The 18,202-nt window shown below is 40.6% G+C and overlaps 1 protein-coding gene across 14 annotated transcripts in view; it reads right to left on the bottom strand.

Annotated features, from left to right (window-relative positions):
* The window catches only part of LOC115216341 (serine/threonine-protein kinase tousled-like 2), a 393,881-nt gene that overhangs the window by 55,914 nt on the left and 319,765 nt on the right, over positions 1–18,202 (bottom strand). For all 14 annotated transcript variants that reach the window (XM_029785573.2, XM_029785584.2, XM_029785572.2 and 11 more), the window contains 2 exons: positions 9,893–9,973; positions 8,424–8,552 (listed from right to left, as the gene is read on the bottom strand). In XM_029785573.2, coding sequence (XP_029641433.1) covers positions 8,424–8,552; positions 9,893–9,973 — 210 coding nt within the window. The remainder of the gene's footprint in view (positions 1–8,423; positions 8,553–9,892; positions 9,974–18,202) is intronic.

Raw genomic sequence — 18,202 nt, 5'->3', positions numbered from 1 at the left:
CCAAATCATAAAAGAAGTTTTAGCACAATTGATTATGGAGAATTTCCACTTAGATGAGATGAAGTTTGTCCCAGGTCAGGGTACCACCAATGCTCTCTTCATAGAGAAACAACTGCAAAAGAAGAACCCAGCCAAAAGTAAGCTTCTCTATGCAGTATTTATTGATCTACAGAAGGCTTTGCTAGAATACCATGACCTGTAGTTAATTGGTCTCTAAGAAAACTATGATAAAGAATGATTGGTGAGAATAGTGCAAGCCACCACACAGAGATGTAGTCAGCAAAGTGAAAGTTGTTGGCAATGAGTTCAATGAGAAATCTCAAGTGCAAGTAGGTGTTCACCAAGGTTCAGCCCTGAGCCTTATCTTATTTATTATAGCTCTTGAGAAAGTTGACATTGCTAATTTTTTTTTTTTTTAATTCAGAACATATGGTACCTTAAGTAAATACAACAAGGTATTCTGTACAACATTCTAACATCTCTGCCACACCAACATTGGCAGAAATACACAAGAGTTTCAGAGGAAGGGATCAGATGTAGTCAGTTTAATCGAGGGAGCTTTATATTATTGAGGTTTGAAGGATGCAAGGAAAAGACAACTCTGTCAAGTCCAGCAGCATTTCAACATGGAACAATGGAACATAAAAATAGACAACTATATACAGTAATCCCTCGACTATCGCACGTGTTACGTTCCAAAACCCCCTGCAATACGTGAAAATCCACAAAGTAGAAACAACACTGCACTGTATATTTTTTAAAAATTATTTTTATAATTTGTATATATTTATTTTATCATAAATGCAAAACAACACCATGGAGGAATCGGCATAAGCTTCAATAATACACCACGATAGGTGAACTGCAATACAGCAAGGGATTACTGTACTACTAAACCAGTAGTGTTTGGTATTCGACTGAATCTATCATCCGACAATGAAAGCATAATAGTACTACTCATAATAACTGATTACCATAGGTACAAGGCCACAGATTTCAAAGGAGAAGACAGACTATTAATATTAACCCAAGTACTTGAATGTTTTTACGCAGTTTAGAATTTTGATATAATAATTTTCAATAACATACAGAAACACTAAAAATGAAAAATAATGCAATATAAATTTCCTCTTCAGATTTTCTTTCCTTCGCTGGTGCTGCTAAATATATTGCTTCGATTGGTTGTTCTAGATATGTGATCTTTGTTCAGTTGTTTTCTGGTGAATCTACATACTACATATACAGATGTGCATGTATACAGCTATTGTTGAATGATATTAATACAATAATGCATGTAATATATGTAACAGTCAGCAATTAACAGCTGATAATGATGCATTGAAACAAGTTTAGGGAATTGTAATAAGGCCTATTCAATCCACTTCCTTGTGTATGTGTGTGTGTGTATACACACACACACACATAGACACAAGTGAGTGGACAAACGAAAGAAGGGCACTCAACTTCAAGTACGATGCTAGTCGACTAGCATTGTGCTTGAAACTCAAGAGTACCAACAAATTTGAATTAAACTGGTTTGAACCATTTATTTATATATATATATATAGTTGAGGTGTATTCCGTTAAGAACGTATCAGAGTACAAAATAGAGCACGTTTAGCCTTAGATTTTTTTATCACCAGAGGAGATACAACTAGGTCCTATTATACAGGTAAACCGTTACTTAATGTAAAATTTAAATCTTGTATATATGTGGATCTATGTTGTATCGAAACATATGTAGTGGTCATTAAACAGCTGTTGAATTGTACTCCATCTTACCTGTGACTCTATTTATTCTTTCATATATATATATATATATATATATATATATATATATATACACTCTTACTCTTTACTCTTTTACTTGTTTGACTGCGGCCATGCTGGAGCCATGCTGTTAGGACTTATTCTTTGTAAGCCTAGTACTTATTTTATCGGTCTCTTTTTGCCAAACCGATAACTTACGGGGACATAAACAGACCAGCATTGGTTGTCAAGCGATGTGTGTGTGTGTGTGTGGGGGGAACAAACACAGACACACAAACACATATATACATATACATGTATATGACAGGCTTCTTTCAGTTTCTGTCTACCAAATCTACTCACAAGGCTTTGGTCAGCGCGAGGGTATAATAAAAGACACTTGCCCAAGGTGCCATGCAGTGGGACTGAACCTGGAACCATGTGGTTGGTAAGCAAGCTACTTACCACACAGCCACTCCTGCGCCTATGTCTGTATGTCACACACTTGACCGACTAGGCTATCAGATGTTGCTACATATCGCTGGTCACAATGCGCTTGTTTTAGCCTTCAAATGACGCCATCCCGCTGGCTAAGTGAGCAGGCCAACAGAAGAAAAAGTGAGAGAAAGTTGTGGCAAAAGTGTATAGCAGGGATCGCCACTATCCCCTGGCGGAGCCTCGTGAAGCTATAGGTGTTTTTGCTCAATAAACACTCACAACGTCCAGTCTGGGAATCGAAACCGCGATCCTACGACCGCGAGTCTGCTGCCCTAACCACTGGGCCATTGCACCTCCACATGTATATATATATATATATATATATACGCACATATATATACATGTGTGTGTGTGTAGCTTAATGTTGAACAAATGACCAAAGAGTGCTCGATACATGTAGAGGATATGATCTTTTAAGATTTAAACTGAAGCTAAGAGCTTTCACCTGAAGATGATAGTGACATGACACTCGAGTTGTATGACAAACTTTCAGGTTCAGTTTCAATAAAAGAAAATGAAAAGCTATGTATATTTATAAATAGTTGTGTTTTTTGTGGGGTTGGGTGTCAATTTATAAACCAAATTAATTCAAGAACCATGCAATTAGAAGCCATATTAATTGCAGCTTTAGTAGAATTTGAAACACATCATGAGTTGCAAATAAGTGAGTAATGCTATTACCAACGGTGAAGAACATAAGACAAGAGTTATGAGATTAGAAGAAAAATTAGCAAAATTTAGACATCATGAAAGAGGTGCTAACAAAGCTAAAACAAGTCAAATAGTAAATTGGAAACGCATGATAATATTTACAATATGAAGATTTATGAAGAACAAAGCACTGAAGTGATTAAACTGGAATGTTGTTTGTCAATTGGGATCAGGGTAAAGGGTACAGTCACGAAAGACTATGGGATTGTCAATTGGGATCAGATTAGAGAGTGTAGACCCCCTTCAGTCTTGAATGATCATGGGATTGCACCTAGAAAGTTACCCTCTGAAGCATAAGTCTGGGTAAGATTGTTTATGGAAGACCAAAAGTCGCCCATGCATATCAGTCTCTCCTCTCTACACCATCGATGTTATCCAAGGGAAAGGCAAAGGGTGATACAGCTTTGGAGCAATGTGAAATAAAGTGTCTTGCTCAAGAACACAACACAAAACCCGGTCTGGGAATTGAATTCACTACTTCATGATTGTGACCCCGATGCTCTAATCACTGAGCCATGCTCTTACCACTGAGCCCAATTGTAGTAAAAATGCATTGCTTTAAACGAAATGACCATCAAAAAATGAGTCCAGTATTGTTTGGAGGAGTTTAACAAAGAAATGTTAAGAATAGGAAACTGAAAGTAAACTTAGAAAACTTTCTAGAAGTCCTGGGATTCTGGATTATTCAACAGATTTAAATGATAATGGATCCATGAGGCTGGGATTGCAAATGTGGACAACTTTGTAGAAACCAGATATCACACGGAAGCAAAAATGACTGAAGATGGTGGTTATTTCTTTATTTTTTATCTTTTACCTGTTTCAGTCATTCGACTGCAGCCATGCTGGGGCACTGCCTTGAAAGGTTTTAGTCAAACAAATCTACCCCAGTACTGTTAAGCTATAGGGATGTAAGTAAACCAACACTTGTCAAGTAGTAGTTATTGCAGGACAAACACAAACATACACACACGTGATGGGTTTCCACACAGTTTCCATCGACCAGATTCACTCACAAGATAAGGACTGTAGTGGAAGACATTTTCTCAAGGTGCTGTGCAGTGGGTGCAAAGCAGTTTTAGATAAATAAATTATGCTGCCAAATAGGATTGCTTGGGAAAGGAATGTTTTAAAAAAACTTTCTTCGTTCAGAAAGAAAAAATTCCAACATGGATTTGATTGAAATTGGCAAATGACTGACAAACAGTTTCATAGGATATAAATGATTTGGGTGGTTTGAATATTTAAAAAAAATCATACTGACATCTCAGTCAAAAAACCCATGTGCGTTTTAAACGTTTGGCAAGAATTTCTTAGCAATTCATTGGAAATTCAACAAAAACATTGATTCATCAGCATCATCATCATCATCGTTTAACGTCCGTTCTCCATGCTAGCATGGGTTGGATGGTTCGACCGGGGATCTGGGAAGCCAGAAGGCTGCACCAGGCTCCAGTCTTGAGTTACAAAATCTTTATTTGGATATTGATTCAGTTCAAGAATTGTTTCATTCTCAAGGCAAAAAGATATCGCTGCCGCTGCCATTGTAATCATCATTATTATTTTATGTCTACTTTTCCATGCTTGCATGAGTTGAATGGAATTACAGAATTTCTTGAAGATTTTCTATGCCCAGGTATCCTTCCTTCCTGACGCCAACCCTCACCCTTTTGCAAGTGGATAATATTTCCCCACAGCCAGACAAGTTTCTATGGAAGATTGGAAAAGAATAACACCACTGTAGGATAGTGACACCCATTCACTACCGTCATGTGATGTCAAGAAAAGGAGACACCAACTCACACACACACACGCATCCTGCTCAGTCCAGGATTATAAAGAAGATGCTTGACCAAGTTGCCATGCGGAACTGCCTCACAAGTCTTCCAACTTACTGAACTATATTTGGTGGCTTTACACCAAAATGTTAAAGTTGTAATTTTAGCGCTCAGTCTGGCATCCCTGTATTGCAGCCAGTAGATGCACTCATAGCTTAGGTAGCGGCATGGCTGAAAGATGAAGTTCCCTTCACAGCCACACGGTTTTGGGTTCAGTGCCACTGCATGGCACTGTGGACAAGTGTTTTGTACTGTAGGCTAAGGCTGACCAATGCCATGTGAGTGAATTTGGTAGATAGCAAGTTTATGGAAGCCTGCTGTGTATATGTGCATGCAGATCTTTGTACTACCTTATTGCTTGACAGCTCATGTTGGTTTGCTCATCTCCATGCAACTTAGTGATTTGGCTAAAAGACTTTAAAAAATAAGTACAGTGGGTTGGTTATCTCAACAAGACCTCTTCTGAGTGGTCCCTTGGTGAGGCCAAAGTCCAAACACTCAAATGATTAAAAGATTAAATAAAGAATGGATCTGGAGAATCTGGCAATAATCAAACCATTTTCTTTACACAAAACCAGGGTCCAGCTTATAGAAGAATTAAACAGGGGAAAATATGATTCAGATTACAGAGTTTAGGAAGAATTTTAATATAAAGAGAATGAATTGGCAAAATATTAATGATTCAAAGAATGAGGTAACAGCCTGCAATGGTGATGGCTATGTCAGAGATGAGCTTCACTTGTGTGATGCAGGCTTCATTAATGAAGACATTGGAAATTTAAAGCAGCAATGGAAATGAAACAATGCTGAGATGCAAACAAGAGTTCTCCATTAAAGAATACGATGCTAGTTTCAGAATTTTTGGAAAATGGAAAGCAAATGATAACAAATGTTGGTATAAATGTAAAGACAGAGAGGGCAATAAAATTGCCATCCATAGCTGATATTGAGCCATGCACAAAGAGAAGAATGTAAAATCAAAACAAACAGCCATTTTTACAATATAAAAAAAAAAAAAATGATAAAAACATAAATTTTTGTTCTGTACATGCACAGTCATGGCTGTATAGTAAGAAGTTTGGTTTTGGATTCAGTCCCACTTTGTGGAACCTTGGGCAAGTATTTTCAACTAAAGCACTCTGAGGGGATTTGGTAGACAGAAACTGAAAGAAGCCAGTTGTGCAGGTGCACAAGCATGTGTGTATATGTGTGTATGTATGTATTTATGTACGTATCATCATCATCATTTAATGTCCGTTGTCCATGCTGGTATGGGTTGGATGGTTTGACCAGGGCTGGTAAGCTGGAAGGCTACACCAGACTCCAGTTTGATTTGGTGTGGTTTCCTACAGCTGGATGCCCTTCCTAATGCCAACCACTCCAAGAGTGTAATGGGTGCTTTTATGTGCCACTGGCATGGGTATCATTTGCATGACACCGGTTTCTGCCATAACTGCAATTTTGCATGGCTTGATGGATCTTCTTTTCAAGCATGACATGACGCCAAAGGTCTCAGTCATTGCCTCTGTGAGGCCCAACACTCATAAGGAACTCAGCCACTTTGCCTCTGTAAGGCCCAATGCTTGAAAGTATGTATATTTCTGTGTGTGTGTTCTTTATGTTTGTCTTCCACTACCACTTGATACACCGGTGTTGGTTTGTTTATATCTCCATAAGCTAGCAGTTCAGCATTAGACATTGTTAGAATAAGTATCTAGCTTAAAAAATATATAAGTACTGGAGTCAACTTGTTCAACTAAAACGCTTCAAAACAGTGCTCCAACATGGCCACAGTCCAATGACTAAAACAAGTGAAAGATGCTGATGACAATCACTAACCTCTTTAAAGTTTGATTTCTTTTCTTATATTAATATTGGTGCACTTTTGTCTGCAAGTCTCAATCACAAAACTTATGAGGGATCCATTTACAGTCGTATAAGAACAATCAATCAGAATGATTGAAGTGATTGAAAAACACTGACAAAGGGGTAGGTATGGCTGTTTGTTTGACATATTCAAGTTCAGTCCCCCTCCATGCGACGCCTCAGGCAAGTATCTCCTATTACAGCCCTAGACTGACCACTGCTATGAGAATGGATAATGGTAAACAGAATCTGTATGAAAATCTCTTATCTATTTACCTATCTATCTACCAAGCTATCTATACATAAATACATATACTCACAAAAGGCCCTTACCAAGGAAATGTCTAGTGACCGAGACCTTTGGAGATATGCTGTGCTTGAGAAGACCTGACAAGCCAAGTGAGATCATGGCCCATGGCCTATGCCAGTGGGTGTAACCAACCCACTTATGACTACCCCTCATTGGTCAATAAACTTTGCTTGCAAAGACCTATTGAGGCAAGTGAAATCAAAATCGCTGACGTGACCGATGACAGTACCACCTAATTGGCACTCGTGCCAGTGAAATGTTACAAGCACACCTAAGCGTGATCGTTGCCAGGGCCACAGATTGGCTCCCATGTCGGTGGCACGTGGAAAGCACCATTCGAGCGTGATTGTTGCCAGAGTCACCCTACCGGCACATGAAAAGCAACATTCGAGTGCGGTCATTGCCAGTGCCACCAGACTGGCGCCCGTGCAGGTAGCATGTGAAAAACACCTTTTGAGCATGGTCGTTGCCAGAATCGCCTGACTGACCCTCATGCTGGTGTCACGTAAAAGCACCCACTACACTCTGGGTTGGCATTAGGAAGGGTATCCAGCTGTAGAAACATTGCCAGATCAGACTGAGCCTGGTGCAGCCTCTGGCTCACCAGCCCTCAGTCAAACCGTCCAACCCATGCCAGGGTGGAAAGTGGACGTTAAACGATGATGATGATGATGATGATGAAGGGCATACACACACCCACACATTATATGATGATCTAATTTCTTGTCAAAGATGATGTATGGATGTTTTGTTTTTTTATCTTTTCTGCTGAACAGCTTGCACAAATGATTTGTCACATTTAAATTGGTCATATTCGGTTCAAAGAGTCTACCTGATTTATGGTCAAACCAGACAGACCCAGCCTCTTCCATCTACCCTCTTGAAACTAAGAGATATTCTTTTACTTGTTTCAGTCATTTGACTGCAGCCATGCTGGAGCACTGCCTTTAGTCAAGCAAATCGACCCCAGGACTTATTCTTTGTAAGCCTAGTATTTACTCTATCAGTCTCTTTCGCCGAACTGCTAAGTTACGGGGGACGTAAACACACCAGCATCAGTTGTCAAGCGACGTTGGGGGGACATATATACACATACATATATACATATATACGACGGGCTTCCTTCAGTTTCCGTCTACCAAATCCACTCACAAGGCTTTGGTCAACCCGAGGCTATAGTAGAAGACACTTGCCCAACGTGCCACACAGTGGGACTGAACCTGGAACCATGTGGTTAGTAAGCAAGCTACTTACCATACAGCCACTCCTGCACCTAATATAGGATTAATTCAAAACAGTCTGAATGCTAAAAAGTTGATTTATAATGTTTGTCTCAGGGGTAGAAGCTTGGAGATGGTGGAGGTAGATAATCTAGAAAGACAAAGGTGTGTGTGTGTCTGTCTGTCTGTGTGGGTAGATGGTAAAAGTGAGTTAATGTTGAAGTGACTGACCTGTGCTGATTTGGAACATGTGCACGTCGTCGTTGGTGCCGATCGCCCTGGAAATGTGATGCTATCAGAGCTAGTCAGACTTCCATGACTTTGTGTCTGACTACTCTGTGGTGATGCGCTGGCAAAACCCTGGCAAAAAAAAAAGAAAAAGGAGGGTTTTTATTAAGGGTTAAATGTAAACATATTTTGGTTAATAATCTCATTTTATGAACAACAACAACAACAAGAAATGTAATAATTAACAACAATAACATATAATTTACATCATATCATCATTGTTTTACATTTAATTTCCATGCTGGAATGGCATGGTTGGGTTGAATGGTGCTTTACTGCTCTCTTAGATGAGTTGGACGATCTATCTCACTCAAAAGTTTCATTTTGTTTCAGTTTCTATAGCAGGATCTCCTTCTTAACGGGAACCATTTTGCAGAATGAACCCTCTTTTACTTATTTCAGTCCTTTGACTGTGGCCATGCTGGAGCACCGCCTTTAGTCGAGCAATTTGACTCCAGGACCTATTCTTTGTAAGCCTAGTATTTATTCTATCGGTCTCTTTTGCCAAACGGCTAAGTTACGGGGGGCATAAACACACCAGCATCGGTTGTCAAGTGATGTTGGGGGGCAAACACAGACACACAAATGTATACACGCACACACACATATACGACGGGATTCTTTCGGTGGGACTGAACCTGGAACCATGTGGTTCGTAAGCAAGCTACTTACCACACAGCCACTCATACGCCTATAATACATTTTAATCATGGTAAGAGCACAAAAGAGGTCATCCTGTCTTAAACAAAATGGAACAACCCTCACACTGTACAGAGTTTACAGACTGTATTTTATTGTGACACAAGCACTAAAGAGATCAACATATCCTTTTGCCCCCATAGTTTATGAAGAGACAGACAGACCACTGCTGCCATTGCCGCCACCACCACCATCTAACATGTTTCCATGATGGCATGAGTGGGATAATTTGCCAAATTTGCTTGAATGATGATGATGATGATCATCATCATCATTTACAACCATTCACATAATATCTAGACAAGGATGGACATATATACATATATACATACATGCACACACATCTATCTATCTATCTAACTGTATGTGTGTGTGTGTGAGACAGGCTTCATTTAATTGCAATCTGGGTTAGCCTGGAGTGATAATAAAAGACACTTGTGCAAGGTGCCATGCCATGGGACTGAACTGAGGACCACACGACTGGGAGGCAAGCTTCTTAACCACACAGCCACATCTGCATCTGTAACACTATTTCAAGAAACAGAACTGCATAAACCCATTTTGGGATTTGACAGGGGAGGAGGTAGAAAGTGACTGAGAGAAGACACAGACAGGGGGGGGGAGTAGAAAGTGACTGAGAGACAGACACAGACAGAGAGAGAGAGAGAGAGAGAGAGAGAGAGAGAGAGAGAGAGAGAGACAACTGTACTTACATAATATTGCATTGCTTGTGGAGAGGGAGATTTAGCTCCTGTTGAACTGACACCACTACTTCGACCAGGGGATTGACTTTGCTGGAATATTAAAGAAAGAGACAGAATTAAGGACAAGCAAAACAACAACAACCAATGTCAACATGGACAAATCTCACAAAAGACAGGGTTTTATTAAGGCAGATTTTTTTCCAAGCAAGCTAATATTTCCCCAATGGTCAAACATGGTCTAGCAGAATATTGCGAAGGAATGACACTGCTTGTATGACGGTTACACAACTATCATGAGATATCAAAATAAGGGGACACACATGACAAGGGGTTTATTTTCAATTGAACAAATACACTCACAAAGCTTGGTTGGCCCAGAGCTATAGCAAGGTGTTGTGCAGTGGGAACGAACCCAGTACTATGTGGTTGGGAAGCAAACTTTTTACTACACAGTCATCACAGCTACACCTGCATACACACACACACTCATTTTATTATGTTGCTTCCCAACCTCATGATTCCGGGTTCAGTTCCACTGTATGCCACCTTGGGCAAGTGTCTTCTACTTTCACTCTAGGCCAACCAAAGCCTCTTGAGTGGATTTGGTATATGGAAACTGGAAGAAGGCTATTGTATATACTTATGTGAGTGTGCATATCTTTGTGTCTGTGTTTGTCCCCCATAGCTGCTTGACAACAGGTGTTGGTGTGTTTATGTCCCTGTAACTTAGTGAATTGGCAAAAGTGACTGATAGAATATGTACTAGGCTTACAAAGAATAAGCCCTGGGGTCGAGTTGCTCGACTAAAGGTGGTGCTCCAGCATGGCTGCAGTCAAATAACTAAAACCAGTAAAAGAATATATATAACAAGCTTCTTTCAGTTTTCGCCAACCAAATACACTCACAAGGCTTTGGTCAGCTCAAGGCTATAGTAGAAGACACTTGACTAAGGGCCATACAGTGGGACTAAACCCAGAACCATGTGGTTGGCAAGCAAGCTTCTTACCACACAGACACACCTGTATCTATACATGGACATATTCATGCATGTACATATATATGAATACATCACTAAACACATACATATAGATATACAAGCTTATGAAATTATATACCTATCCACACATGCATAGAGTTTCACACTCCAATGTAGGTTCCAAGTCTAATATAGTGAAGATCTTTATATATATATATATATATCACATATATGTGTACTCAACATAAGCAAGTACCACACACACACATACAGTGAGTAGTCAGCAGTAATCTATTGTTGTGGTATCCCCTCACTCTCTCCAATTGCAGGGTTGTACAGTGAGTGACCTCATACTGACCTCCTGCTGACAAAAGCCAGCTTGCTGGGCCAGTTATTAGTCAGACATGTGGGAGTTCATTTTACACTGCAGTCCCCCCCACTTCCTAACTGCTGGGGGGGTCAGACAAGTCTGAAAAAAGTTGAGGGTCCCAAGTAGCAAACAATGGCAGTGATCATACTGTTTGTCAGCAGATAGTAGAGTAGTAATAGTAGTAATGGTGGTGGTGATAGTAGTAGTAGTAGTAGTAGTAGTAGTAACAGTGGTGGTGGTAATAGCAACAGTAGTAGTAGTAGTTAGTAGTAGTATTAGCAGCAGCAGCAGCAAAGCTATGACCACTATGATCAAAAGCTTTCCAATAGTGAGCATGTCTTTTATTTCACATGTGAGGCCAAGAAAAGGGTGTTCATGTTGTCAGCCCTGTTTCCACTGATCCTTTCACACCCCACCCACATGGGGACTGGATGAAAGAGAGACAATTTCATAGATAATATATTATCTAGTGTGTCCTTCCAGTTCCAGGCTTACAAAGAATGAGTCCTGGTGGTCCATTTCTCTGACTAAAAGGCAGTGCTCCTGCATGGCCGCAGCCAAATGATTGAAACAAGCTAAAGAAGAAAAGAATATCAATGATGCCTCATCGTTGTAAATTCACATAACTAACAACAACAGTAGCAACAGTGGTGTGGAGGCAATATTGTTGACAATGATGATGATGATGATCCTTTCTACAATATTCACAGGGGCCTGAAATTATTTTTTTTGTTGGTTGCAGGGGTGGGATAGGGTGGGGTCAATTATATTGGTCCCCAGTACTTGACAGGTATTTATTTCAATGACCTCAAAAAGATGAGAGGCAAAGCTGACCTTGGCAACATTTGAACTCAAAAGACAGACAAAATGCTGCAAAGCATTCTGACCAGTGTGCCAACAATTCAGCCAGCTTGCCACCTTAATAATAATAATAACAATGATAAGTGCCTGGATGCAATACCAGGCAATAACTTTCACGGCTTTTGATCTGAACAGATTGGAAGTGTTAACATGCACATTGTTTTATCTTGGTATAAAAGATGGGCTACAGCAAATATTCTGCTCAATACCACAGATTTGCTTGTCAGTTGTTTGACCTTAACCCAATCTTCTTCAACAGGAGTTCCACAAAAGGTTCCTACATGTTCCTTGAGAAAGAGCAAGATAAGCTAATGCTAATTTTACGATCGTAATATCACTATACATGCACAACATATTATTGGTTATTGTAATATAGACATCATCCTATCTAACCTATTACGTTATCAAAATACACACACACACAAAACATTTATGATATTTACCACATGAACTATGAGGAAAAAAATGAGAAAGATATAGTATATAATTTTTTTGGTGTAGTTGTTCCTTGAGACTTGTAATTTATTTTAAGGGTTATCCAAGGGTAGAAAGGTTTGTGGCCGACAATATGTGCATCTCTGATCACAAGAAGCAGTGGGGGGAGCATCATAGACATCCATGTGTTGAGAGGAATTCTTTGGGGTTTGGATAATTCACCTCTGGAAACATGGGCATGTTGTTCAACATCCTTAAACAACTCTTATTCGGGGACCTTTTGAGCAGATGAGCTATACGACCTGAAGAAAATTCTAACAGGGCCCTCACCTGCAAGGTCATGTGCTGTTTATCTTGATATGAGATCACCATGCTGCACACATATGGCTGTGATGCATTTGCCTGGTGTACCCTTATCAGACGGGTAGTCATGATGGGTATATTGGGCTTCATATATCTGTACCTCAGTGTCACTTTGATGGCATGCATTGCTCTCTCACTCAATGATATAATAATAATAATAATAATAAAAATAATAATAACAACAACTACAACCCTTTCTAATAAAGGCACAAGGCTTGAAATTTGGTGGGGAGGGGACTAGTCAATTACATTGACTCCAGTGTGTAACTGGTACTTAATTTATCAACCCCGAAAGGATGAAAGGCAAAGTCGACCTCAGTAGAATTTGAACTCAAGATGTAAAGACAGACGAAATACTAAGCGTTTCACCCAGTATACTAACATTTCTGCCACCTCGCCACCTATACTCTTTTACACTTTCACTCTTTTACTTTTTTCAGTCATTTGACTGTGGCCATGCTGGTGCACCGCCTTTTAGTTGAGCAAATCAACCCCAGGACTTATTCTTTGTAAGCCTAGTACTTATTCTATCGGTCTCTTTCACCGAACCACTAAGTTACGGGGACGTAAACACACCAGCATCGGTTGTCAAGCGATGTTAGGGGGACAAACTCAGACACACATACATATATATATATATATATATATATATATATATATATATATACATATATATATATATACATACATATATATATATATATATACATACATATATACGATGGGCTTCTCTCAGTTTCCGTCAACCAAATCCACTCACAAGGCTTTGGTCAACCCGACGCTATAGTAGAAGACACTTGTCCAAGGTGCCATGCAGTGGGACTGAACCCGGAACCATGTAGTTGGTAAGCAAGCTACTTACCACACAACCATTCCTACACCAATAATAATAATAATAATAATAATAATAATAATAATAATATTAATAATAATGCTTTCAAATTTTGGCACAAGGCCAGCAATTTCAGAGATGGGGTAAAGTCGATTACTTCGACCCCAGCACTCAGCTGTGACTTATTTTCTTCATCATCAACAACAACAACAACAATAACATCATCATCATCATCACTACCACCACCACCACCACCACCATCAACATCATCATCGTTTTTTATTGACTCCAAAAGGATGAAAGGCAAAATTGACCTCAGTGGAATGTGAAATCAGAACATAAAGACAGACAACATGCCACTAACCATTTTACCTGGTATGCTAACGATTCTGCCAGCTTGATAACAATAACAATAACAATAATTATAATAATAATAATAATAATAATAATAGTAATAACCCTGTCTTCTATAGACAGCTTTGAAGGGAGGAGGTTAGTGATGCCATGAATCCCATGATCAGTTCATGGTGATGATGATGGCAATCGAGGTTTCTGATTTAGACACAAGACCCACAAGGGAAATTTTGAGGGGAGGGGCCGGTTAGTTGATGCCATCCATCTCAGTTCTTGACAGGTACACTTAACTTTATTAACACCCGAAAGGATGAAAGGCAAAGTCGACCTTGGCGGAATATGAACTCGGAATGTGAAAAACCAGAGCAAACACTGCAAAGGCAACGGTGATGATGATGATGAGGATGATGATAATGAAGAATAATGATGATGGTGATGATGATAATTCTTTCTAATATATATATATATATATATACACACAAACACACACACAGCAATTTACACACATACACATACAGATATACAGAGCTAAGTGAAGAGAAATTGGAGATATAAATATATGGATAACAGGAAGACATAATTAAAAGGCTTTTGGATGGGGAGGGGGGAAGGGGAGACACTGGAGTAAATGAAGGAGAATATAAAAGTAGTAGTTGTAGTAGTAGTAGAAATAGCAGTAATCTATATATGATGGAAGGGAAGTTATCACAAAGAGGCAAAGTAGTGTCACACTACTTGTGTGTATGTGTGTGTGTATTTTACTTTTTACTCAAAGGGTATTTTTGTTGAATGAATCACCCCCTACCCCCAGTACATATTCTATTGGCCTCTTTTGCCGGACCTCTAAGTTACAAGGATGTAAACAAACCGATACCAGTTATCGAGCTGTGGGGATAATAAAAAGAAATGCTAAAACACACCTACACACCCATATTAATATATACACGACAGCTTTCCACACAGTTTCTGTCAATGAGATTCAATGATGAGATGCTGGTTGACCCAGGGCCATAGAAAACACTTGCCCAAGGTGCTATCCTATGAGACTGAACCAAAAACCAAGTAGTTGCTAGGTGAGCTTCTTAACCACACAGCCATGCCTCTGTGTGTGTGTGTGTATGTATGTATGTATATATATATATATATATATGCATACTTCAAACTTTAGGTCTCACCAAGGAAATGACCAGTGACCGAGACCTTTGGAGGTATGCTGTGCGTGAGAAAACCCGGCAAGAGAACAGTCAAAATCAAGATCAAACCAAATTGAGGTCGATCAACATCAGGGCCCCCGTGCAGGTGACACGTAAAAGTACCATCCGTTCGTAGCCGTTTGCCAGCCCTGTCTGGCCCCCGTGTCGGTGGCACGTAAAAGCACCATCCGCTCGTGTTCGTTGCCAGCCTGGCCTGGCCCCCGTGCCGGTGACACGTAAAAGCACCATCCGTTTGTGGCCGTTTGCCAGCTCTGTCTGGCCTCCGTGCCGGTGACACGTAAAAGCACCATCCGTTTCGTGCCCGTTTGCCAGCCCTGTCTGGCCCCCGTGTCGGTGGCACGTAAAAGCACCATCCGCTCGTGTTCGTTGCCAGCCTGGCCTGGCCCCCGTGCCGGTGACACGTAAAAGCACCATCCGTTTGTGGCCGTTTGCCAGCTCTGTCTGGCCTCCGTGCCGGTGACACGTAAAAGCACCATCCGTTTCGTGCCCGTTTGCCAGCTCTGTCTGGCCCCCGTGTTGGTGGCACGTAAAAGCACCATCCGTTCGTGTCCGTTGCCAGCCTCGCCTGGCCCCGTGCCGGTGACACGTAAAAGCACCATCTGTTTGTGGCCGTTTGCCAGCTCTGTCTGGCACCTGTGCGGGTGGCACGTAAAAAGCACCCACTACACTCACGGAGTGGTTGGCGTTAGGAAGGGCATCCAGCCGTAGAAACACTGCCAGATCTGACTGGGCCTGATGAAGCCTTCCAGCTTCACAGACCCCAGTTGAACCGTCCAACCCATGCTAGCATGGAGAACGGACGCTAAATGATGATGATGATGATGATGCATACATACATGTGTGTGTGTTTTTGCATGAAGGTGTCCCACATTGTGGTTTGGGTGTTGGGTATACGACTGCAAAATCATGGGTTCAATTCCTAGCCAGGGCAGAAGGTCTCCTTCAGCAAGGTACTTTATTTCACGTTACTCCAGTTTACTCAAGGGAAAATATGTTCAAGTGGAGCTGCTCTCTCTTCTTCCCCAGCTATCAAACCCTCAAGGTTTCACAAGAAGTAGGGCAGCTGAAAGAGTACCTACATCAACATGTGACCACAAAGCCACTTAAAACAAGTGAAACCATGGCATAAGCTACCATGTCATACTTGCATGCAGGTAACAGCTAAGATCTTTAAGCATAACCCTAAATCAAAAAGCACAAAGGTCCTCCTCCAGTCAGTAGCTCATACAGTCGGTTTCCCCTAATTTGTAACATATATATATTTCTTCCTTTGATGGCAAGCTAGTCTGTTGCAGGATATAGCAGATTTTTTGCCAATTGAATAGGCTGGAACAGCATGAAATTCAATGCTTCACTCAAGAAAACAACATATCGTCACTCTGTCCAGAAATCAAAACCACGATCTTACAATTAAGAGAGCAATATTCTAAACACTGAACCACGTGCCTCCACATACACACACACATGCACATATACATATACCAGAGTAAGCACATAAATGTGAATCAAGGTGGGAAAAATAGTACTTGAATTCCAGAGGTAGAGTAATATGCTTTATTAATAAAGCAACAAAGACATCACAAAAGCTGTTACTCAGAGTAACTGAACCTTTTTGTGATGTCTTTGCAGCTTTATTGATAAAGTATATATATATATAAATATATATATATATATATATATATATATATATATAGACCATCATCGTTTAACGTCCGCTTTCCATGCTAGCATGGGTTGGGCGATTTGACTGAGGACTGGCAAGCCAGATGGTTGCATCAGGCTCCAATCTGATCTGGCAGAGTTTCTACAGCTGGATGCCCTTCCTAATGCCAACCACTCCGAGAGTGTAGCAGGTGCTTTTATGTGCCTCCGGCACAAGGACCAGTCAGGTAGTACTGGCAATGGCTATGCTCAAATGGTGTTTTTTATGTACCACATGCACAGCAGCCAGTCCAGCGGCATTGGCAACGACCTCGCTCGAATGCTTTTTCACGTGCCAGTAAGGCGACGCTGGTAACGATCACACTCAAACGGTGCTTTTTAAGTGCCACCGGCACGGATGCACGTTAGCTGCTCTGGCTACTATCATGCTTGGATGATGCTCTTAGCACTCCACAAGCATGGATGCCAGTCATCGAATTTGCTTTCGATCTCACTTGCCTCAACAGGTTTTCGCAAGCAGAGTTTAATGTCTAATGAAGGAAAGGTACGCATAAATGGGCTGGTTATACCCCTGACATAGGCCACGAGGTTATGGTCTCACTTAGCTTGCCAGCTCTTCTCAAGCACAGCATATTTCCAAAGGTCTCGGTCACTAGTCACTGCCTCAGTGATATATATATGCACACACATGCATATATGGGTACAGGACATCACCAACGGTGCAAATAACAAGAAATATATAAATGAGAAAAAAATGGAGAACAAGACAAGTTAACATAGAGGAAGGATCTTTCATCAGTAGTCATCTGTCTGATATATATATAAATATATAATCACTTAACATCCATTTTCAAGGCTGACATGGTTTGGATGGTTTGACAGGAGCTAGTAAGCCAGAGGACTGCACCAAGCTCTACTGTCTATATACATACATACTTACCTACCTACATACACATGTATGTATGTTTGAATATAAGTCCGTATATAGCTTCATGTAAGCAGAGTTTGCCCTCGCACCCCATCACTATCACCTTTATCTTATTCCCAGCTACTCCTACCTACCCCTCTATAATGCAGTGTCCCCATGTATCTCCTCTATAACAAGACACATGTGCTTGTCCCTTTATCATGTCTCAGCCTCTCAACATCTCGCATAAAGCCACCTCCCCATCTCAAATATTCCAGCACTTAATCGAGGTGACAGTGGGGAGAGCATTTTCCTGTTCTTTCCCAGCCTTGCAAGTTGCTCGGT

This window comes from Octopus sinensis, linkage group LG10 (genome assembly GCF_006345805.1).
Source record: "Octopus sinensis linkage group LG10, ASM634580v1, whole genome shotgun sequence".
Classification (NCBI taxonomy): domain Eukaryota; kingdom Metazoa; phylum Mollusca; class Cephalopoda; order Octopoda; family Octopodidae; genus Octopus; species Octopus sinensis.
Note: the sequence above shows the minus strand (reverse complement) of the source record. Positions and strands in the feature narration are given on the sequence as shown.